At 36.7% G+C, this 18,585-nt stretch overlaps 4 protein-coding genes across 6 annotated transcripts; 2 read left to right on the top strand and 2 right to left on the bottom strand.

The window, feature by feature from the left end:
* Positions 1 to 1,044: 1,044 nt before the first annotated feature.
* LOC106310208 (cullin-1) lies at positions 1,045 to 4,234 on the top strand. Its single transcript, XM_013747436.1, has 8 exons — positions 1,045 to 1,334; positions 1,434 to 1,667; positions 1,742 to 2,509; positions 2,592 to 2,647; positions 2,956 to 3,382; positions 3,468 to 3,686; positions 3,780 to 3,947; positions 4,043 to 4,234. Exons 1-8 carry the CDS (start codon positions 1,092 to 1,094, stop codon positions 4,142 to 4,144), a joined length of 2,217 nt encoding a protein of 738 aa, XP_013602890.1. The 5' UTR covers positions 1,045 to 1,091; the 3' UTR covers positions 4,145 to 4,234.
* A 198-nt stretch (positions 4,235 to 4,432) lies between these two features.
* On the bottom strand, positions 4,433 to 9,067 carry LOC106312011. The gene is made up of 10 exons (XM_013749377.1): positions 8,823 to 9,067; positions 8,536 to 8,694; positions 8,379 to 8,451; positions 8,214 to 8,290; positions 7,794 to 8,141; positions 5,948 to 7,726; positions 5,703 to 5,863; positions 5,373 to 5,533; positions 5,131 to 5,291; positions 4,433 to 4,834 (listed from the first exon to the last, which is right to left on the bottom strand). Exons 2-10 carry the CDS (start codon positions 8,692 to 8,694, stop codon positions 4,637 to 4,639), a joined length of 3,117 nt encoding a protein of 1,038 aa, XP_013604831.1. The 5' UTR covers positions 8,823 to 9,067; the 3' UTR covers positions 4,433 to 4,636.
* A 238-nt stretch (positions 9,068 to 9,305) lies between these two features.
* LOC106311817 (peroxisome biogenesis protein 6) lies at positions 9,306 to 13,332 on the bottom strand. Its single transcript, XM_013749111.1, has 11 exons — positions 12,958 to 13,332; positions 11,970 to 12,849; positions 11,668 to 11,809; positions 11,394 to 11,577; positions 11,116 to 11,304; positions 10,728 to 10,994; positions 10,497 to 10,655; positions 10,027 to 10,421; positions 9,814 to 9,958; positions 9,654 to 9,737; positions 9,306 to 9,560 (listed from the first exon to the last, which is right to left on the bottom strand). Exons 1-11 carry the CDS (start codon positions 13,210 to 13,212, stop codon positions 9,471 to 9,473), a joined length of 2,790 nt encoding a protein of 929 aa, XP_013604565.1. The 5' UTR covers positions 13,213 to 13,332; the 3' UTR covers positions 9,306 to 9,470.
* Positions 13,333 to 14,178: 846 nt separating this feature from the next.
* LOC106311818 (BTB/POZ domain-containing protein At1g03010) lies at positions 14,179 to 17,900 on the top strand. 3 transcript variants are annotated; one of them, XM_013749115.1, is made up of 5 exons: positions 14,179 to 14,662; positions 15,207 to 15,273; positions 15,390 to 16,598; positions 17,053 to 17,299; positions 17,385 to 17,900. In XM_013749115.1, exons 1-5 carry the CDS (start codon positions 14,571 to 14,573, stop codon positions 17,684 to 17,686), a joined length of 1,917 nt encoding a protein of 638 aa, XP_013604569.1. In that variant the 5' UTR covers positions 14,179 to 14,570; the 3' UTR covers positions 17,687 to 17,900. The 3 variants fall into 3 exon arrangements, with proteins under 3 accessions (XP_013604569.1, XP_013604568.1, XP_013604567.1); XM_013749114.1 differs by lacking the exon at positions 14,179 to 14,662 and adding an exon at positions 14,969 to 15,122 and having other exon boundaries at positions 17,389 to 17,626; XM_013749113.1 differs by lacking the exon at positions 14,179 to 14,662 and adding an exon at positions 14,972 to 15,122 and having other exon boundaries at positions 17,385 to 17,897.
* Positions 17,901 to 18,585: the final 685 nt, after the last annotated feature.

Raw genomic sequence — 18,585 nt, 5'->3', positions numbered from 1 at the left:
GATAATATTTACGCTAAAATATAAATTTCGGGTTTTCGGGTCGGCCCTAGCCCAAACGGACTTAAGCCCAAAATACCCAAAGCCCAAATGGGCTTAGCCCAAAAGGCCCAATTTTTTTTGGGCTTATAAAGCTCTAAGCCCAAGCCCGGTAATTTTTAGGGCTGGGCGGGCTCGGACTACGGGCTTCGGCCCTAATTGACATGTCTAGAATTAACTGTTGTTTTTCACCTTTCTTGTGTATCCAAAACAATTTTAGTCAACAAAATAAGGAAATTAAAATAGTCTTTGAAGTTTGTAAATTAAAATAATTTAAATGAAACTTCAAAGTTTTTTTTTTGTTTTAAAAATTTAGGATTCTTTTTATTTTGTTTCTTTTTACTTAAATGCATTTCAAATGAAAGTGTGAGATATACCAGGCTTCGATTTAAAAGTTAAAGGTTTTATAGGTTTTCTCCTATGTTAAGTACTTATTAATACTTTGCTAATTGTATCAAATTTTAATTAATTCTATTTTTGAAGTGGTCATTATAATTGTGTATCTACCTTATTTATTTGTGTGTAACCTTAATCGTTAGACCAGTAAATGAAGATTGGGTTTTTGTGGGCCGAAAAACAATCAAATTTCACAAAATAGATCGATTGTGTTAGAAATTAATTTTAAAACTACAGAGATAAGAGACAGTGATTAGTATTTTATCATTTAGTTATTTTAATTTATTTACCTCACATTTCATAATTTTATAGGATTGATAATCATAACTAAAATCAAAATTTAAAACTGAATAAAAATTTCCTTTTAATAATTATCACAAGAAAAAGAAAAAGTAATCTAAACTTGTATATATCTTGAAATTATTAGCAAAAAATAGAAAGAAATTCGAAAATAATAAAGTTTCCAGATTTACTTCCTTTAAAATCTCAATTGATAAGGTTTACATTTATTAAAAAAAATCAAAATTGATAATTATTAGCCACCGCCTTAACTAATCGCTATAAATACCTATCTCCTCAAAGCTTATTGTTCACACTTTCATTCCATCTCAGTTCTCTCTCTCTCAAAACCCTAGTTTTCCATTAGAATTTGATTAAGAATGTCTTCTAGACAAAATCCTGAGCCTATGACCATTGAGGAAGGATGTAAACTCATTGATGCGGCTGTTACCAAGCTCACAAGGATTATTGAAGGAAAACCTGAACCACCCTTTGCGTCTCATGAATATATTGGAAACTACACAATAGTTTACAATATGTGCATCCAGAAACCACCTTATGATTTGTCTGGACAGCTTTATGAAAAGTATGGTGCCATCTTTCAAGATTATGACAAGGATACGGTGAGTATTCTATCGACCCAGTTTTTATTATTATTTATTAGGGTTTTCTTATAAATAATTTTTTTAACATATATTTGTGTGTGTGTGTGTGTGTGTTAGATCTTGCCCTCTATCATGGAGAAGCATGACGAATACATGCTAAGAGAGCTTTCACGATGGTCGGATATTAATAAGATTATGGTTAGGTGGTTATCTCACTTCTTCTACTATCTTGACCGTTACTACATTGCACGGAGTGGCAATTCAAGCCTAACTGTAGTTGGCATGACCTGTTTCCGCGACCATGTTTACGAAAAAGTTCACTTCAATGTCAAACAAGTTGTTATAGCACTGGTAAGTACATGTATATAGAACTCTTTGATGATGTATAGACAGAACTCTATCTAACACGGTTTTGTATTATCCAGATTCATAAAGAGCGAGAGGGCCAACAGATTGATAGGGCACTATTGAAGAACGTGTTAGATCTCTTTGTTCAGAATGGGATGGGAAACATGGAGAGGTACGAAAAGGATTTTGAGGACTTCTTTCTTACAGAAACAAATTCTTACTATTCTCGCAAGGCCTCAAGATGGATCCAAGAGGATTCTTGCCCTGAGTACATGATCAAGGCGGAGGAGTCTTTAAAGAAGGAGAAGGAGAGAGTCTCACACTACCTTCATTCAGACACCGAGCCCAAACTACTTAAAAATGTGCAAACCAATTTGTTGGTTTTGGTTGCAAAACAGCTTCTGGAAAAGGAGAACTCAGGCTGCAGCGCATTGCTGAGAGATGACAAGACGGATGATCTCTCGAGGATGTACAGGCTTTACCATGAAATCCCCGAAGGGTTGGAACCTGTTGCGGTAGCTTTTAGGCTTCATGTTACCGCAGAAGGTAACTCTCTTATCAAACAAGCCGAAGACGCGGCTACTAGTGGTATCGTGGAGGAACAGGTTCTTGTCAGAAAGATAATTGACTTGCACGATAAGTACATGGCCTATGTCACCGACTGCTTTCAGAACCATACCTTATTCCATAAGGCGTTGAAAGAAGCCTTTGAAATCTTTTGTAACAAGAAAGTGGCTGGAAGCTCAAGTGCAGAGATGCTTGCAACGTTTTGTGACAATCTTTTCAAGAAGGCAGCCAATGACAAGTCGAATGATGACTCTACTATTGAGTCTACCATTGACAATGTAAACATTCTCTTCTTTTTTTCCTTCATTGTCGTTGATTCTATCTAGTCTTGATGCTAATATTGTCTCTTAATGCTTACAGGTGGTTAAGCTCCTTGACTACATAAGTGACAAGGATCTTTTCGCAGAGTTCTATAGGTACTGTACACTCATCTTTAAATCTTATTGCTTAGGCTAATTCATTTATTCAAGATGCTATTTAGCTTAGGCTAACGGTTTGCATCTGTAAATTAAAAACTGTTAAATCTAGAGCCTATAATTCCAAAACAAAGTTTTAAAACTATTTTAATACAATGTTAAATATACTACTGATATTTTGTTTTAAAACAAAGTTTTAAAACTATTTTAATACAATGTTAAATATACTACTAATATTTTGTTTTAACAAGGTCTAGAAATTATTTGAGAGGCACTGGTATTTAGAATGGCTTGTTGTATGCATGCAGGAAGAAGCTAGCACGTAGGCTTTTATTCGGAAGGTTTAGTGACGACCATGAAAGAAGTATACTCACAAAGCTCAAAGGACAGTTCGGTGGTCAGTTTACTTCAAAGATGGAGGGAATGGTGACGGATATGCAATTGGGAAAAGACCAGCAGACTGGCTTCGAGGAATATTTTAAAAATACCAATACTGGTAAACCCAAAGGTGTTGATTTCACGGTCACTGTTCTGACCACTGGTTTTTGGCCGAGTTACAAGACTTCAGACCTCAATCTCCCACTCGAAATGGTCAACTGTATTGAGAGTTTCAAGGCTCATTATGAGATCAAAACCAAACACAGGAGACTTATGTGGATTTACTCTCTGGGAAATTGTAATCTTACTGGAAGATTCGATGCTAAACCTATCGAGTTGATAGTTTCTACCTACCAGGTATGTTCATATATCTTTTTCTGCTTTATATATTTTTGATTTCAACTTTACATATTTTTGATACATATATTTTTTCTGTTTTCAGGCTGCTGTGCTTTGTGCTTTCAACAACACAGAAAGATTAACCTACCAGGAGCTCATTGATCAGCTAAACCTTGGCCATGAAGATCTTGTAAGGGTGCTTCATTCACTCTCATGCGCAAAGTACAAGTTTCTTAAAAAGGAACCAGCCTCAAAGACCATCTCTAAAACTGATTCTTTCGAATTCAACTCCAAGTTCACCGATAAGATGCGGAGAATCAAGGTATGTGTACGCATAAGATTATTGTCTTGTTTTCAGATCAATAAAGAAAGACTATATAGCTACTAATTCTTTTTTTCTTTTTTTGTGAAACAGGTGCCTCTTCCTCCAGTGGATGACCGCAAGAAAGTAGTAGAAGATGTTGATAAAGATCGACGTTACGCTATTGATGCTTCTCTTGTGCGGATCATGAAGAGCAGAAAAGTGTTGCCTCATCAACAGTTGGTCTCTGAATGTGTTGAGCAGCTTAGCCGAATGTTCAAGGTAAACTTGTTAAAAAACAAAGTTTATTAGTAGTCACACGCATTGGTTTGATTATGAATGTTTCTTAATGTTTTTTTTTTTTTTAATTTTTGCAGCCTGATATAAAGATGATCAAGAAACGTATTGAGGATTTGATCAGCAGAGATTATTTGGAGAGGGATACTGAAAATCCCAGCACTTTCAAATATGTCGCCTAGTCAAAGAAAGCAAAGAAAAATGTTGTTTAGATTTCGTCTTTAATACATTCTTCTCTTTTGGTTTTTTTCCTAAAAATATTTGGATAATACTTTTTCTGATATATAATGTGTTTTTTTACTCTTTACGGTAGTCCTTTACAAAAATAATTCAAATCTTGATAAATAGCCCCTCATATAAAATGTGAATGAAACGAATAGATAGAAAGAGAGTTGCTACAATGGTTGAGTAATTTAGTTCCAGTTCTTGTTAACCTCTTCCTAAAGTTCTCTGATACTACAAGGGATATATATATGAACAAACACATGATGATAACTTCAAATCTTCGTCAAGTCTCTCACAAATAAGGTCCTAACACTATACACTTGCGCAGTAAAATAAGTTTATATAGTCTACAATTCCCCAAGCAAAACTCAAAGGTAGCTTTCCTTTCTCTTCTCCGCTCTGAGTATGGCCCTATGATACTTGTACAAAGGTGAGATCATAATTCACAATCATCGGTTTATGGATTCCATTGCAAACCTCACCGCATGCACCAGCTTCTCCATGTCCTGAAAACTGAAATCAATAGCCCTTTTGATGGATGTTATGCCGTTACTACTGTATCTGGTGTCAGACGATTTCCCCTTTGCAACTGCAAAGGCGGTCTGTGCTTTTCTTGATGCATCCATTGCAAGGCTTACGTTTTGCGACTGCAAGACCAAAATATATGTATCTAAGGAACACATCCATTAGCTGCAAGACTACTTATACAAACATCTGATTATGTTTACACGCATAACACTATTTTTTTATGATGATGGTAATGAATATGATGCTATACTTGAAGATGATTCCAATTAATGTTGCTCAAGTCTCAACCAAGAAACTATCTCAACTACGTACTAAAGCAGCTAAATGGTTCTGTAAACCTAAACTAAATATGTGTATTTATATATATCTGAACTCTGAAGGCACCAGACCACAGAAGTAAAATAACTGAACTTACAAAAGTCAAAAGCTGTGAAAGAGAGGAATGGTTTCCTGAAGAGAGAACATGGTTTCCAGTTACTTTAGGGGATGACCTCACAGGGGTGGACAAGGCAACCTTCTCTGCTACCAATGTCTTGTTTGGGTTTTCACCATCAGAAGCAAAGGAAGGAGATTCACCTGTCCCAACAAGATGGAAAGTAATTCATCAGCCCCCAAACATTTTTAAAATATTATGTTCTTTATTTTTATTCTAAATACCTGAAGGAATCACTTGCAGAGATGCTTCCAACTCAGATTTATATCTGTTTATGTTTCCATGGGAGGAATAAGTTATCCTTAGATAAGCTACTTCCATACATTTATAAGCCAAAGCAGCAGCCCCCATATCTTTATCTTTCTCATATTCATGTGCACAGAACCTGTTACATAAACATATAACATGAGGATTCGGTTCAATAGAAACATTTGCACATCTTGACATACTAGAAGTATCTATACGCCACAATGAAGAAACTCAGCGAAAATGAGAGGCCAACATGAACAAGTACCATCACAGTGAAGTCAGATCTTGCTGAATGCCAAACTTACTTGCAAAGTTTTGCTGTACTGCCATAGATATGCTTGGATGTGACAATGCTCTTATGTGTGGCATTCTCAGTGCCAGAGGATTCCAAAAGGGAGGCACCATGAAGAAACTTAAGCGCTGCCTGAAAGTAAAAACCAATGCTCTCGTGATTGTTCCCAGCGTTCTGCAAAAAAGGATAATAATGTCTATGTTAAGGCAGGGGAGAGAGAGACAGCAGACAACATTTTTGCAATAAATATGCCCAAACCTTAAGACGATCAGCTATGTGTTTCAAGTCTGTAGCCTCTTTGATTGAGTTGGATGCAGCCTGACTCGTAATTTCCTTTTTCAAAGGGCTTGAGCCAACATGATCATCATGTCTCATAACCTTTGTCTTTGTAGTTGATATCTCCCTGCCGTGATTTAAGACTTCAACTTGGTCTGTACTATTTGTATTATCTAGCTTATTAATAGGATCTTGATGTTCCCTTGATGAGTCCTCTTTGTTACTCTCTATAGACACTTTTCTAGCAGGTCTTTTCTTGTTTCTGCTTTCTTTTGCCTTTTCTTGTTGAGGTTCACTCTCTGTGCAATAACCTTCTTTGTTGTCCCTCAAACTTTCTGCAGCCTTCCTTGTTGTCCCTGGTTTATCCATAGTGATATAACCTTCACCATCTCTGCATCTTTTTCGAGTATCACCAGCACTAGAGTCAGTATCATGGTGTTTATCCCGGTCTGAGATTCTTTCTGATTTAAGCTCAGGTGGGTCTAAGGCTGAAGGAGCTAGTGAGTCAACTAGTGAACCTTTGGCTTCATGGACCAAAGGTTGATGAGAAGCACTATCTCTACCATTTTCCTGAGTAACTACTCTGTCCCTATCACAACTCTCAGGCAACTCCTTTCCATCATAACTTGAACCCTTAAGCCTCTTTTGCTTTCTAACTTTCTCTCCACTTGGCTCCATTACTGCGGCGTCTCTAATACAATCTCCACTTTCTTTATTTTCCTTCTGTTTCCTCTTTCTGTCTTCATGAGGGGAAGGCTTACCAATATCCTTAATAGTTTTGTTGGATCCAGGTTGATCTAGAGCAGAAAATCTTGATTTTCCAGTCTTTGGTTTCTTACAAGTCCCAGACAGTTCTCTTTCAGGTTCCATTCCTCCTACAACAGAATGCTTATTTTTCACTTCTGATCTAACACTCTCCTTAGCGTTGTGTAGATCTTTATTTAAGTCACTTGACTTGATAGGATGCTTCGAATCTGGTTCACACTTCCATGCCTCTTCATCGTTTCTAACACTGTTGAAACTCTCCTTCACTGCACTTTCTTCTGAGAGATTTTCTTTCTTAGATTTAGGAACCAGACTACTTTGTTCTTGTTCTTTTGCTTCTCCTGAATCACCAATATCTTCTTGCAATTTATCTGGTAGACTCGTATTAATTACATTTACAGCAGCATCCTTGCCTCTCAAACCATTCCTGCTTGAACTTTTCCGGGACTTCTGTGCTTTAGGAAGTTTTGACTTCAAACTTTGCTCTTCACTCTTACTAACCTTTACCACAGGATCTACATGTTCACCTTCTTCCATGTCTTTTCTTGTGTTAACACTTTCAGTTCCCTCAACACTTTGATCTGGAAACGCTACTACATCATCTTCCAGTTCAGGCTTTGAACCTCCCATCAAAGCTGCATCCAGGTCAGTGTTGCTCATCCCTCTCAATGCACCCTCCACATAAGAATCTGATATCTTATCAATCTCTTTTGCCCGGTGGATAGATGACGGTGATAGACAGGACAGAAGAGGAAGCTTCATAGTCTTGGAAACAAGCTCCTCACATGACGACTCTTTATCAACCTCTCTATCAGTATCAGATACAATATGACTTCCATCAAGCCTGTTTGACGGTGGAGGCATATACTTTAACTTTTCCTTCTTCACACACCTTAGTGCATCTTTCATGATGTGTCCTTTCTTTCCCAACTGAATGAGATCATCAGAGAGAGGTGATAACAGCTGGTCTTTATGAAAAGGGAAAGACACCATAGCCTACACAAAGAAATGCATCAAGACCAAACTCACATTCATCACTGAGAGAACAAACAAAAATACTCACCATAAGAATTTTAGTTGGCGAATCATGAGTCCCAATCAGTAACCCTTCTTCAACTTCTGATGGTGGCATCATATTGAGGCCTTGTTTACCATCATAGGTAGAAACGTTTTTCAGAGAGAGGTCACTTTTTGAACCAACTTTGATACGGAGTTTGAGTGTCTTATGATTAGAAGGAGCAGAAGAAGAAGAAGGAGAAGGAGAGGTTTTGGTGAGAGGTTTTTGTTTGATATCATTACTTGATTTGACCAAGTTTTTCATCTTGGCCAAAACATCAGAAGAAGCAGGAGGAGGAGCTTTAGAAGTAGAACCAGCTTTTGAAGGTGAAGCTGAGCACTTAGGTTGACCCACCTATAAAAAAAAAGTTGACTCTTAGAAAATATTTTTACATCTGACCTCTAAAAGCTTGAGAGTGGGTCTTACCACTTGTGGTGGACTCTTACAAGCAGGAGATCTTTGATACATAGACAGAAACGAACCATAGCCACCGTACTTTGCACCTATCCATATAATGAGAGAGATTGCTGTTAAAAGATAGATACACCCTGAAAGGTAAGTAGTAAGTAGCAATAAGAAAGGAACATTTACCCAAATTTTCAGCTGAGACTCCACCTTCAAAATCCTTTTGAAAATGTCCTAACACGTTCTCCAGCTTCTCATCCTTTTTCAAATATTAAGTAGTTGAAATCAAACAAGAGTTGAGAAAGATCTAAAGAAGGTTGAAGAGGAAGAAGGTGTGTTTTACAATATAAGAGAGAGCAACGTCAGGGTCAACGCAAGAAACATAAGAATGTGTGCTTTCCTCTTCCTCATCTTCATCCATCTCCATGTCTTCTTCCTCAATTCCTCCACCAAACCCTAACCCTATTTCGTTTCTAGCATCGCTGCTGCTCACCGAAATCATCTAAAAACAAACAAAACCTTTTATTGCTATAATCCGATCAATTCTCAAAAAACTCAGATCGAGATTGGGAAAACAAAAAATTCTCAACTTAGCTAATGAATAACGTTGGAAGTGAATAGCGAGCTCACCTGAGGAATTTGAAAACTTTCAAAGATCGAAGCTTTTGGAAAATTCAAATATCCATTTTCTGATTCCTTCTCATTCTCTCTCTCTCTCGTTGGTGGCTATTTTCTCGAACAAACAAAAAAATGAAAAAAAGGAAAGAGAAAAAAAAAAACTCAAAACTGGATCTTTCGGACAAGCTCGCACAAACAAAGCAATGTTCCACGTGACAATGATGATGTCAGCATCTCAAGTGGTCGGTCAAAATCTCAAAGCTTGTTTGTTGTACATTCCGCACAACTTGTGTGTTGACAACAAATCAGATTTGTATTAATAATTTAATACTGATCTCCCTTTTTACATGAAAAAGGACAATCAAAAACAAATCCTTTTACCATTTGGATTCTGACCTTATTTGAGTTAAATTATTACATGGATTGATTGAACCACTTGTCCGCACTATGGAAACAAATCTACCGAACTGAATGTATAAGGGTAACACATACATCAAACAGAACAGAACTAATCATATATATTCATAAGGGATCTGAGTCTGTTCATCATCTATAAGAGTCTGATCTGATGGGTTTATTATTGTGTCCCATCTCATAAAATAAAACAGAATAGTTTCAGCTCTGTGTAATTTTTTCTTTGCTATTATGACTGAGGAGTTTTCAGCTGGAACGGCCTTCGAATTGGTCTCGAAGCGCCTCATACTTCTTCAGTTCAGTTATGGATAGTGATGGTGAAAGCTGATCCATCGCCTACAATGACACAACAAGTAGAGATTTTTCAACATCAACGTGTACTTCATACTCGAGGTCTTTGAGGGTAGATGATGAAAAAAAAGGTTCTACCTTTATAAAATCTATAAACTCTACAACAACAGAGTCCGGATCGTCTTCTGGAATAGAATCATCCCCTGAATCTGAATTCAACACCTGCATTTTCCATAGAATATCATTATACAATGAAACTAGAAGAAGATTATAACAATCTTTAAAGTATGTATTTAACCTTTCGCTTAGCTGCCTGAAACCAAGCATCAGCACACAACGCATACATATCAGCGCCAGTGAACGTAGACGGACACTTCTTCGCTACTAAATAAAGCGACACATCTTCGCTCAACTTAAATTTCCGAGTAAGTGCTTTTAATACCCTACAAAAACAAGGATAAGATAATATGTGCAAATGTGTTTTTTGATTTTGTTTTAAAATTGTGTAAACCTTTCTCTGTAAGAAGCATCAGCATTGACTCCAACGTAAAGAAGCTTGTCGAATCTCCCAGGTCGTAGAAGAGCTGGATCAATCAAATCAGGTCTGTTGCTCGCTCCTATAATAAACAGATCCTGCGAAGAATCGCTCAGTCCATCAATCTCCGCTAGCATCTGAGAGACCACTCGGTCCATCACTCCTCCTGAATCGCCAGAAGCGCCTCGCGCTGGAGCAAGAGAGTCAAGCTCATCAAAGAAGATCACACACGGCCGCGCCGATCTCGCCTTTTCGAAGATATCTCGAACGTTTTTCTCTGACTCGCCAATGTACATGTTGATCAGCTCTGGACCTTTTACGCTGAGGAAGTTTAAGGAACACTCTGTCGCCACAGCTTTCGCCAGTAAAGTCTACAGATTTGGATAAAAGGTATCAGACATATTAACAGTAGCTAAAGGTCAGAAGGCAAACACAGCTTTACTCACTTTCCCTGTTCCTGGAGGTCCATAGAGAAGCACACCGGAACGTTTACGTAGTCCAGAAGAAAACAAATCTTTATGCAGGAGAGGTAACTGAACTGTATCCAGGATCGAACTCTTCACATCCTCAAGCCCACCAACATCATCCCATTTCACATTCGGAACCTAAAAAAAACACAATGCATATCGATCTCATAAACAAGATAGCAGATGAATAAAACATTGTGGTGATATTACGTTGGGAGCACCAAGGGCTGATGCATTTCTCTTCTTTGATCGGTCCAAAGCTTTGGAGAAGTCATCCTTAGCTGTTAAAGTCTCACTGCTGTTACCTAATTGACTTGACTGGTCTACATCACCTGATAGAGAATCAATCTTCTCAGTCTCGGACTCTTTACTGATGAATAAGTTGGCACCAGCATCAGCGACTAGAGCACGCAAGTCCCGAGGGAGGAAACCAGAAGTCTGACCAACCAATTCTTTCACAAAATCATCTGAGCTGGTCTACAAAAAAGAAGACAGTATCATCTGTGCATCAAGCTTGAAGTTCTTAAACTATAGCTTGATGGTAGAAGAATAAACTGATTTTTTTTTCTGGTTTTGATTGGTATATGTACTCACATACATTAAGGAGTTGAGAAACATCTTGGAGGGACCGAGACAGCAATTCGGATCTCTGCTCGTCATTTAGAGAACCCATCCGTATCTCATGGCTGAAGCAACGCCTGATTGTTGGAGAGAGACCTTCAGTGGTTTCAGCGGATGCGATTAACAGCACCTGGTGTCCCCTAAACTTCCCAACTTTATCTACAGACTGCATTAATAGATATTCAGATAAGGCATCACTTAAGTGAAACTCTGCACCATGCAATGAAGAACCAAGGAAAGAAATGCAAATCTTACGGAATTGCTATTGGACTCCTCTTCCATGGAACTGTATTCACCATTATAAACTGGCTCAGTGAGTTCCTTAATAATCAATGCAATCTCAGAGGCCACGCCAACTCGATCACCCTGTGAGCCGTCCTGAGATCCCAGATTTTTGAAAACTTCGAAATGGCGGAGCAGAAGTATCGTTGGTGCGAACCTGTGACAAATGAAAATAAGTGACATTAACATAGTTCAAGTAATGAATATCTTAGAGAAAAAAAACAAAAGAAGACTATAACGAATTTACCTTCGTGCCATATTAAAAGTCTGAGCCAAAGCAGTAGATGTTTGCTTTTCGGATGATGCTAACAAACTGTGGCAGCTATATTCAACTACATGCAGGCCCAACCTCCTAGCTACATAGTTAACAACAGTTCTCTTCCCGCACCCTTGAAACAAGCATTAGAAACAAACAAAAAAATAGCTATTAACATGTGATTCATTTTTATGCAAGAAAAGCATAAAACGTATAAACGTATGAACACACAAAGACAGTCTCCAAATACTTAAGGACAAGATACTAAATTTAAAAACTTTATTCTAGTGTACCTGGCAGGCCATGAAGTAAAACAGCAACCCTGAGTTTTGAGGAGAGTGCTGAAGGGCAGAGAGGTGGGGAAAGCACCGATGCCAATACATTTACTGTGTCCACCTGCAAAGGCATATTAACCTTTGAACTAGAAACAAGCAAATCTGGTGGAAGACCAGAAGAGACCAATCCTCCAAGTACAAGAGCGGTTTGTGAGTGATTAACTCTAAGAAACCTTTCATTAGAAGGTTCCATTGCGACGACCTTGAAATAGATAAAGTCCTCTTCTTTGGAGCCTAACCCTTGAGTACATGGAACACAAATACTTGAACCACAGTTCCACTCAATGCAAACTCGAAACACATCGCCTCTTGAGAGCACTCTATCGGTTCCAAAATACTTATGCAATGCGGAATCTATCAACCCTTGTCGCTCTTCATCTTCAAACGAAGAACTAACTACCAATGACTGAATGGTACCACACTCTGGGATCTTAACAAAAGAAACTCTTAGATGTGATGCATACCCTGGAGCTTCGGACACGGGTTCCAAATCCAAACCAATCTTTGACTCACCTGCCACCACCGACTCTTCATCGAGTTTAGCAACAAAGTACTTCTCCAAGACCTCGTTCCCTCGATGGACTAGGGACTTCAGGCAGGACATGTGCAAGCTCAGATTAAAGGCTAACATAGGGGACAAGTAAGCAACCTCTTGGTCTAGTAACTGTTGACTCATCGTATCAAAAGTGGGGAAGACAAGCATTATGTGAAGAGAGTCCGAAACGGGCAAGCTAGTGACAGATGATGCATCTTCTTCAAGCGTCTTCTTGGGAGGAGGATCAAGTACAACAACTTGCGCAATCCGTTGGATGCCTATGTCGATGTTGCTGATAACAACCTTGCAATATAAAAATATACTCAATGTTAACATCAAAACTCACAATAAAGGATCCATTTTTTTTTTTTACAATAAAGCATCCATTTTTCAGTTTATGTAAGGACTTACGAAAGAGCCAGAGTTGATGGATAGTCTCTTGAGCAATTGAGTCGAGAGTCCGACCAGTGAAGAGTCATCTAAAGAATCAAACTTTGAATCATTTACTCCTTCTCGTTTCCACCTGAGAATGCCAGCTGGCAACCTTACGCTCCGCCGTATCGAATCGGGTCGGCCCGGAATCTCGTCGGGTCGAATCGAATTCAGGACTGAACGGAGTGTGGCTCTGGTGGATGAGAGCACCAGAGGAGTCCGTCTCTCCACCATCGCAACGGAAACTCAAAAATTTGAAAAGCCCTAATTTTCCATTAGAAGCTTGGAGCTCCCTTTGAAGAGATTCGAATAATGCGCGAACCGAGGAAGGAGAGGATCAGATAATGCTCGGACCCTGACGCGCCGTCACAAAATTTGTTTTTTTTTTTTTTTTTTTTTTTTTGCCCTTCAGTTTGCATTTTAGTCCAAATCTTTTATCAGCTTTACGTTTTCGATGGACTATTATACATTCCGACAGAACCAACCAATCTTATCCAACAATTACAATTAGTACTAAAAAAATCACTGTTTTGTTTGATAAACTGTTTTTTTTTTTAAATACCACTATATATCTTGTGATCAAAAAAAAAAAATTACCACTAATCTATTGGTCAACCTTACACAATCAAACTCACAAAAAGCTTATCATATATTCATACGTGATACGTAATGTAACTAATCCACCATAGATTAATTTTTCATAATTACCATAAAATTATATATTATGTTTCGAGGGGCTCGAGATTAATCGATCAGCCTAACATCATTACATAACACATTAACACAGCCTTAAAGCTAAGTATAAATCTCAATCGGTGTAATCACTAGGAATCACTACAGCTTTTCTATTTCTTTATTTCTTTAATTTTCATAACCAAAGCAAGAAATCATCTAACATTTTTTTGGACCACACATTAAACAATACATATTCAAAAATTAAAGCATGGAGTGAGCTTAAAGCTTGGTCTCACCAAATAATTCACATGACACAATACATATCCTCTTATAAAATTTATAAATAAAATTTTGCACTACAAAAAAAAACCCACCACTGGATATTATCACATTATAGATAAACACTATGCAATAAAATAATTTAGTGTTAACTTTTGTTGTTAAAAAATCGTTTCAGTATGGCTATTGTTTGTAAATTAAATAATTTATCAATAATTTTTGAGCAGAGAATGTAAAATGAAAACTTAATTTCGGTTAATTGAAGGCAATCAAGAGTGGACATAATCATGAAATTAGAAGTAATCATTACAATTACCATAGGAATCAACAAGAGAAAAATAGATGCCTTAGCCCATAATAATGAGATTGAAATGCATCTCATACATCAAAGGACACTAGTAGCAATTAATGTATATACATGCATTTGTTTTCACTAACTTAATTTCATGTATGATAATAATGACCTCAGCTTTACACGTGATTAACAGATTAATTAACCTAAGATATCAAAACTCTTTTTTTCTGTACCTTTTTTGCATCATTAACTACGTACATTCACTGCAATAACAACCACAAGAGCTCTTCTTCTTCTGTAAAGAGAGAGAGAGAGAGAGAGAGAGAGAGAGAGAGAGAGAGAGATGGGACTTTCTACAGTAGGAGAAGTGAAGCCAACTTTCACAGGAAAGAGAGGGTTTCGTCTGAACTCAAGCATCAGACATGCCTCTGAATGGTAATATATATAGTATTGTAATTATGATTACCATTTTAGTTTTGTCTGCATTCACTAGAAACATGTCAGAAAACGAATAAGAGATTTGTTCTTTCCCATGAAAAATTTAGCTAATAAAGATCCAAATCTTCGTATGTGATGTGAATCTCTGTAGCCACAAGTCATTTATTGTCAAAATATCTTACTGTTCATCAAAACCAATAATTTCTCACATCATGTTTTGTATCTATGTGGAACATATCCGTACAATCACACTTCATTTGGTTCTGTCTTCATTTGAAAAGTTTGATGATGACATAACCTTTTACATGTCTCGCCTGTGAATTTAAAAATGGCCTCAAAACCAGGAAATACACACACACATTAATTTAGATGATAGATTTTCTGTTTCCTTATCCTAGAATCTTGGCGTTGGAGTCATGGAAGACACAAGCAGTTCTTACATGATCATAAAATTCAAGTCCACACAGATCTTTTGCTTCAATAATTCATTATTGAAAAATCTCAGAAACTTAATGGGTTTTTTTTTTATATGTTATTGCAGGCCAATATCTGAAGTCTCTAGTGATCTTACTGTTCAAGTTGAATCTTCAAGTTTCTGTCTTCATAAGGTAAAATAAACAAACACAAAACCTAAAAACAGAGCATCTATACCAAAACAGAGGATCCTCTGTTTCTTGAGTTATATAGTTTTGAAGTTTTTTGCTTGTTGGTTTGGTGTTCTCAGTTTCCTCTTGTGTCACGGAGTGGAAAGATCAGGAAGCTTCTTACCGATTCAAAAACCTTCAACATATGTCTCTCGAGTGTTCCTGGAGGATCCGAGGCCTTTGAGCTAGCAGCTAAGTTCTGCTATGGAATCAACATTGATATCAACCTTCTCAACGTAGCTAAGCTTCGTTGTGCATCTCATTACCTAGAGATGACTGAGGATTTCTCAGAGGACAATCTCGCTATCAAAACAGAACATTACTTCAAAGAAACGGTCCTCCCAAGTATCTCCAACTCCATCCTCGTCCTACATCACTGTGAAGCCCTTGTCCCAGTCTCTGAAGATCTCAACTTGGTGAACCGTTTAGTCATAGCCATCGCCAACAACGCCTGCAAAGAGCAGCTTACTTCAGGTCTATTAAAGCTCGATTACACGTTTTCGGGTGCGAATATGGAACCAGAGACTCCATTAGACTGGTGGGGGAAGTCGGTAGCTGTTTTGAATCTTGATTTCTTCCAGAGAGTTGTCTCTGCGGTTAGGTCGAAAGGGCTGAGACAAGACGTGATCAGCAAGATACTGATCAGTTACACGAATAAATCCCTTCAAGGGCTAATAGTTAGGGATACAAAGCTGGAGAAAGAAAGGGTTATTGATTCAGAAGCTAAGAAGAAACAGAGAATGATTGTAGAAACAATCGTTAGGTTACTTCCAACGCAAGGAAGAAAAAGCTCTGTTCCAATAGCGTTCCTTTCAAGTCTTCTCAAAATGGCTATCGCAACATCATCCTCCTCTGCTTCTTCAGGCTCATGTAGATCAGATTTAGAGCGAAGGATCGGTCTTCAGCTAGACCAAGCCATCCTCGAAGATGTCTTGATTCCGACAAACCCTGACGGAGCCAACAACACGATGTACGACATTGATTCTATCTTGAGAATCTTTTCTATATTCTTGAATCTAGACGAAGAAGACGATGAAGAAGAAGAAGATCGACATCATCGTAACCGGTTTGGTGATGAAACAGAGATGATTTTCGATTTCGACAGTCCTGGATCTCCAAAACAGAGCTCGATCTTGAAAGTATCGAAGCTGATGGATAACTATCTAGCGGAGATAGCTTTGGATACGAATCTAACAACGTCGAAGTTCATAGCTTTAGCTGAGCTCTTGCCAGATCATGCTCGTATCATCAGTGATGGTCTTTATCGAGCCGTTGACATCTACCTTAAAGTAAAAATTCTTGAACCTTTCTCTCATTTTATGAATTAGCCAGTTCACATATTGTTTTATTCAATGTTTTATAAATGGGTTGAGGCCACTTAAGTCGGTTATAACTGAAACGATTTTCTTATTAATGCGCCTCACCACAGTTTAAACGGTTCTAAATCGATTAAAATTAGTTTAATATGTTTTAATTAATCTACATTGGTCTTTTTGTGCACATCTAAATATGTCTAAATATATCAAACCAACCAATAAATGTAATTTAAATGCACAATTTTATCTAATTTATTATTTTGTGTATATATAAATTTTATAATTCATCAAAATAATTTTATAATTAAACTTAAAATTAAAATATCTAATTTGTTTACGACTAGGTCCTACATTCGGAGTAATAGTATCGAAACGTTTAGTTATGTCTAAAGATATTTTGAATATTGGTTTTATTTATTTTTGATAGGTACATCCGAATATAAAGGATTCAGAGCGTTACCGTCTCTGTAAGACGATAGATTCACAGAAACTGTCACAAGAAGCTTGTAGCCATGCAGCGCAAAACGAGAGGTTACCTGTGCAAATGGCGGTACAAGTGTTGTACTTTGAGCAGATCAGACTCAGAAACGCAATGAGCAGTAGCATTAGTCCTACTCAGTTTCTATTCAGTGGTAACTGTCACCAGTTTCCTCAACGTGGAGGAAGTGGAGCAGGTAGTTTTATTTTATTACCCATGTAGATTGTATAATTCATTTGACCTAATTTATGGTTGTTTGTTTGGTTGGCTTGGATTGCAAGGAAGTGGAGCGATATCTCCAAGAGATAACTATGCGTCGGTTAGGAGAGAAAACAGAGAGCTGAAACTTGAAGTGGCGAGGATGAGGATGAGGTTAACGGATCTAGAGAAAGACCATATTTCTATTAGACAAGAACTCTTTAAAACTAATCCAGGGACTAAGCTTTTCAAGTCTTTTGCTAAAAAGATAAGCAAACTCAATTCTCTTTTCAGGTTTGCTAGTCTTAAACCTTCCTTGCAGGGAAAGGCAACTTCTGAGAGCCGTTTCTTGTTTCAGAGAAAAAGACGACACTCGCTTTCTTGATTAGAAACAAGAGTCTACACATTTCAATACTTTGATTCACTTTGTATAGTGAATGATTATATACTTTTTCGTTGGAGGGTTTGATTTGTGATTGGGTGTGTATGTATATAGCTTGATATAGTTTTTTTTTTTTTTTTGAGAAAAGCTTGATATAGTTGTGTTTTGTGAAATGTGAGCGATGGTGTTTCGTCTAGTCTTTGCCATTAACTTAGACTAGATGCACGGGTGTTTGTTTTTAATTTTCTATACATAAATTATTGTTTTAGAACATAAGTGATATATATTTTTAATGTTAATCATATACTTAAATATTTATATAACTATTTCAAATACAATAATTTTATAATTTACATGTTATAATTAATTAATTGTTTAAACCTTATGTATTTGCCTCTTCTTATTATATATTTATCTTATTGTATTTGCATTTAGTTATTAAGCAAATTAATATATTCATGAGAAAATTAATATATTCATGAGAAAATATATTTAAAAATTATTTTGTATTTAATTTATGCTAAATTCTGACCCATATTTCAAAACTGGATTTTTTTTTTACCAATATTTTTATGCTTATTCATTTTAGATAATTTATTATTGTATATATAAAAGTGTAAGATATGTTAATTTTTAGACATGTATTATATAGTTTGTTAATTTTAAGTCGTTCTATCATCATATCTTATATTTTAAATAAAGAGTTTATATTTATGAGAATAAAATTTATAAATTTATCAATTGAATATAATTTTATCATATTTATTTTAGTATAATAATTATATTTTAACATGATCATGACTATAAAAATAGATAAAATAGGATATAATTTATTTATTTTCATTTCTAAACGATAACTTAAAATACATTAAGTTATTGTTTAAATATTTTTACACAGATTT

The sequence above is a fragment of the Brassica oleracea genome, chromosome C8, assembly GCF_000695525.1.
Source record: "Brassica oleracea var. oleracea cultivar TO1000 chromosome C8, BOL, whole genome shotgun sequence".
NCBI classification, from domain to species: Eukaryota; Viridiplantae; Streptophyta; class Magnoliopsida; order Brassicales; family Brassicaceae; genus Brassica; species Brassica oleracea.
The sequence above is the reverse complement of the archived record's forward strand: the minus strand, read 5'-3'. Positions and strand labels throughout refer to the sequence as shown.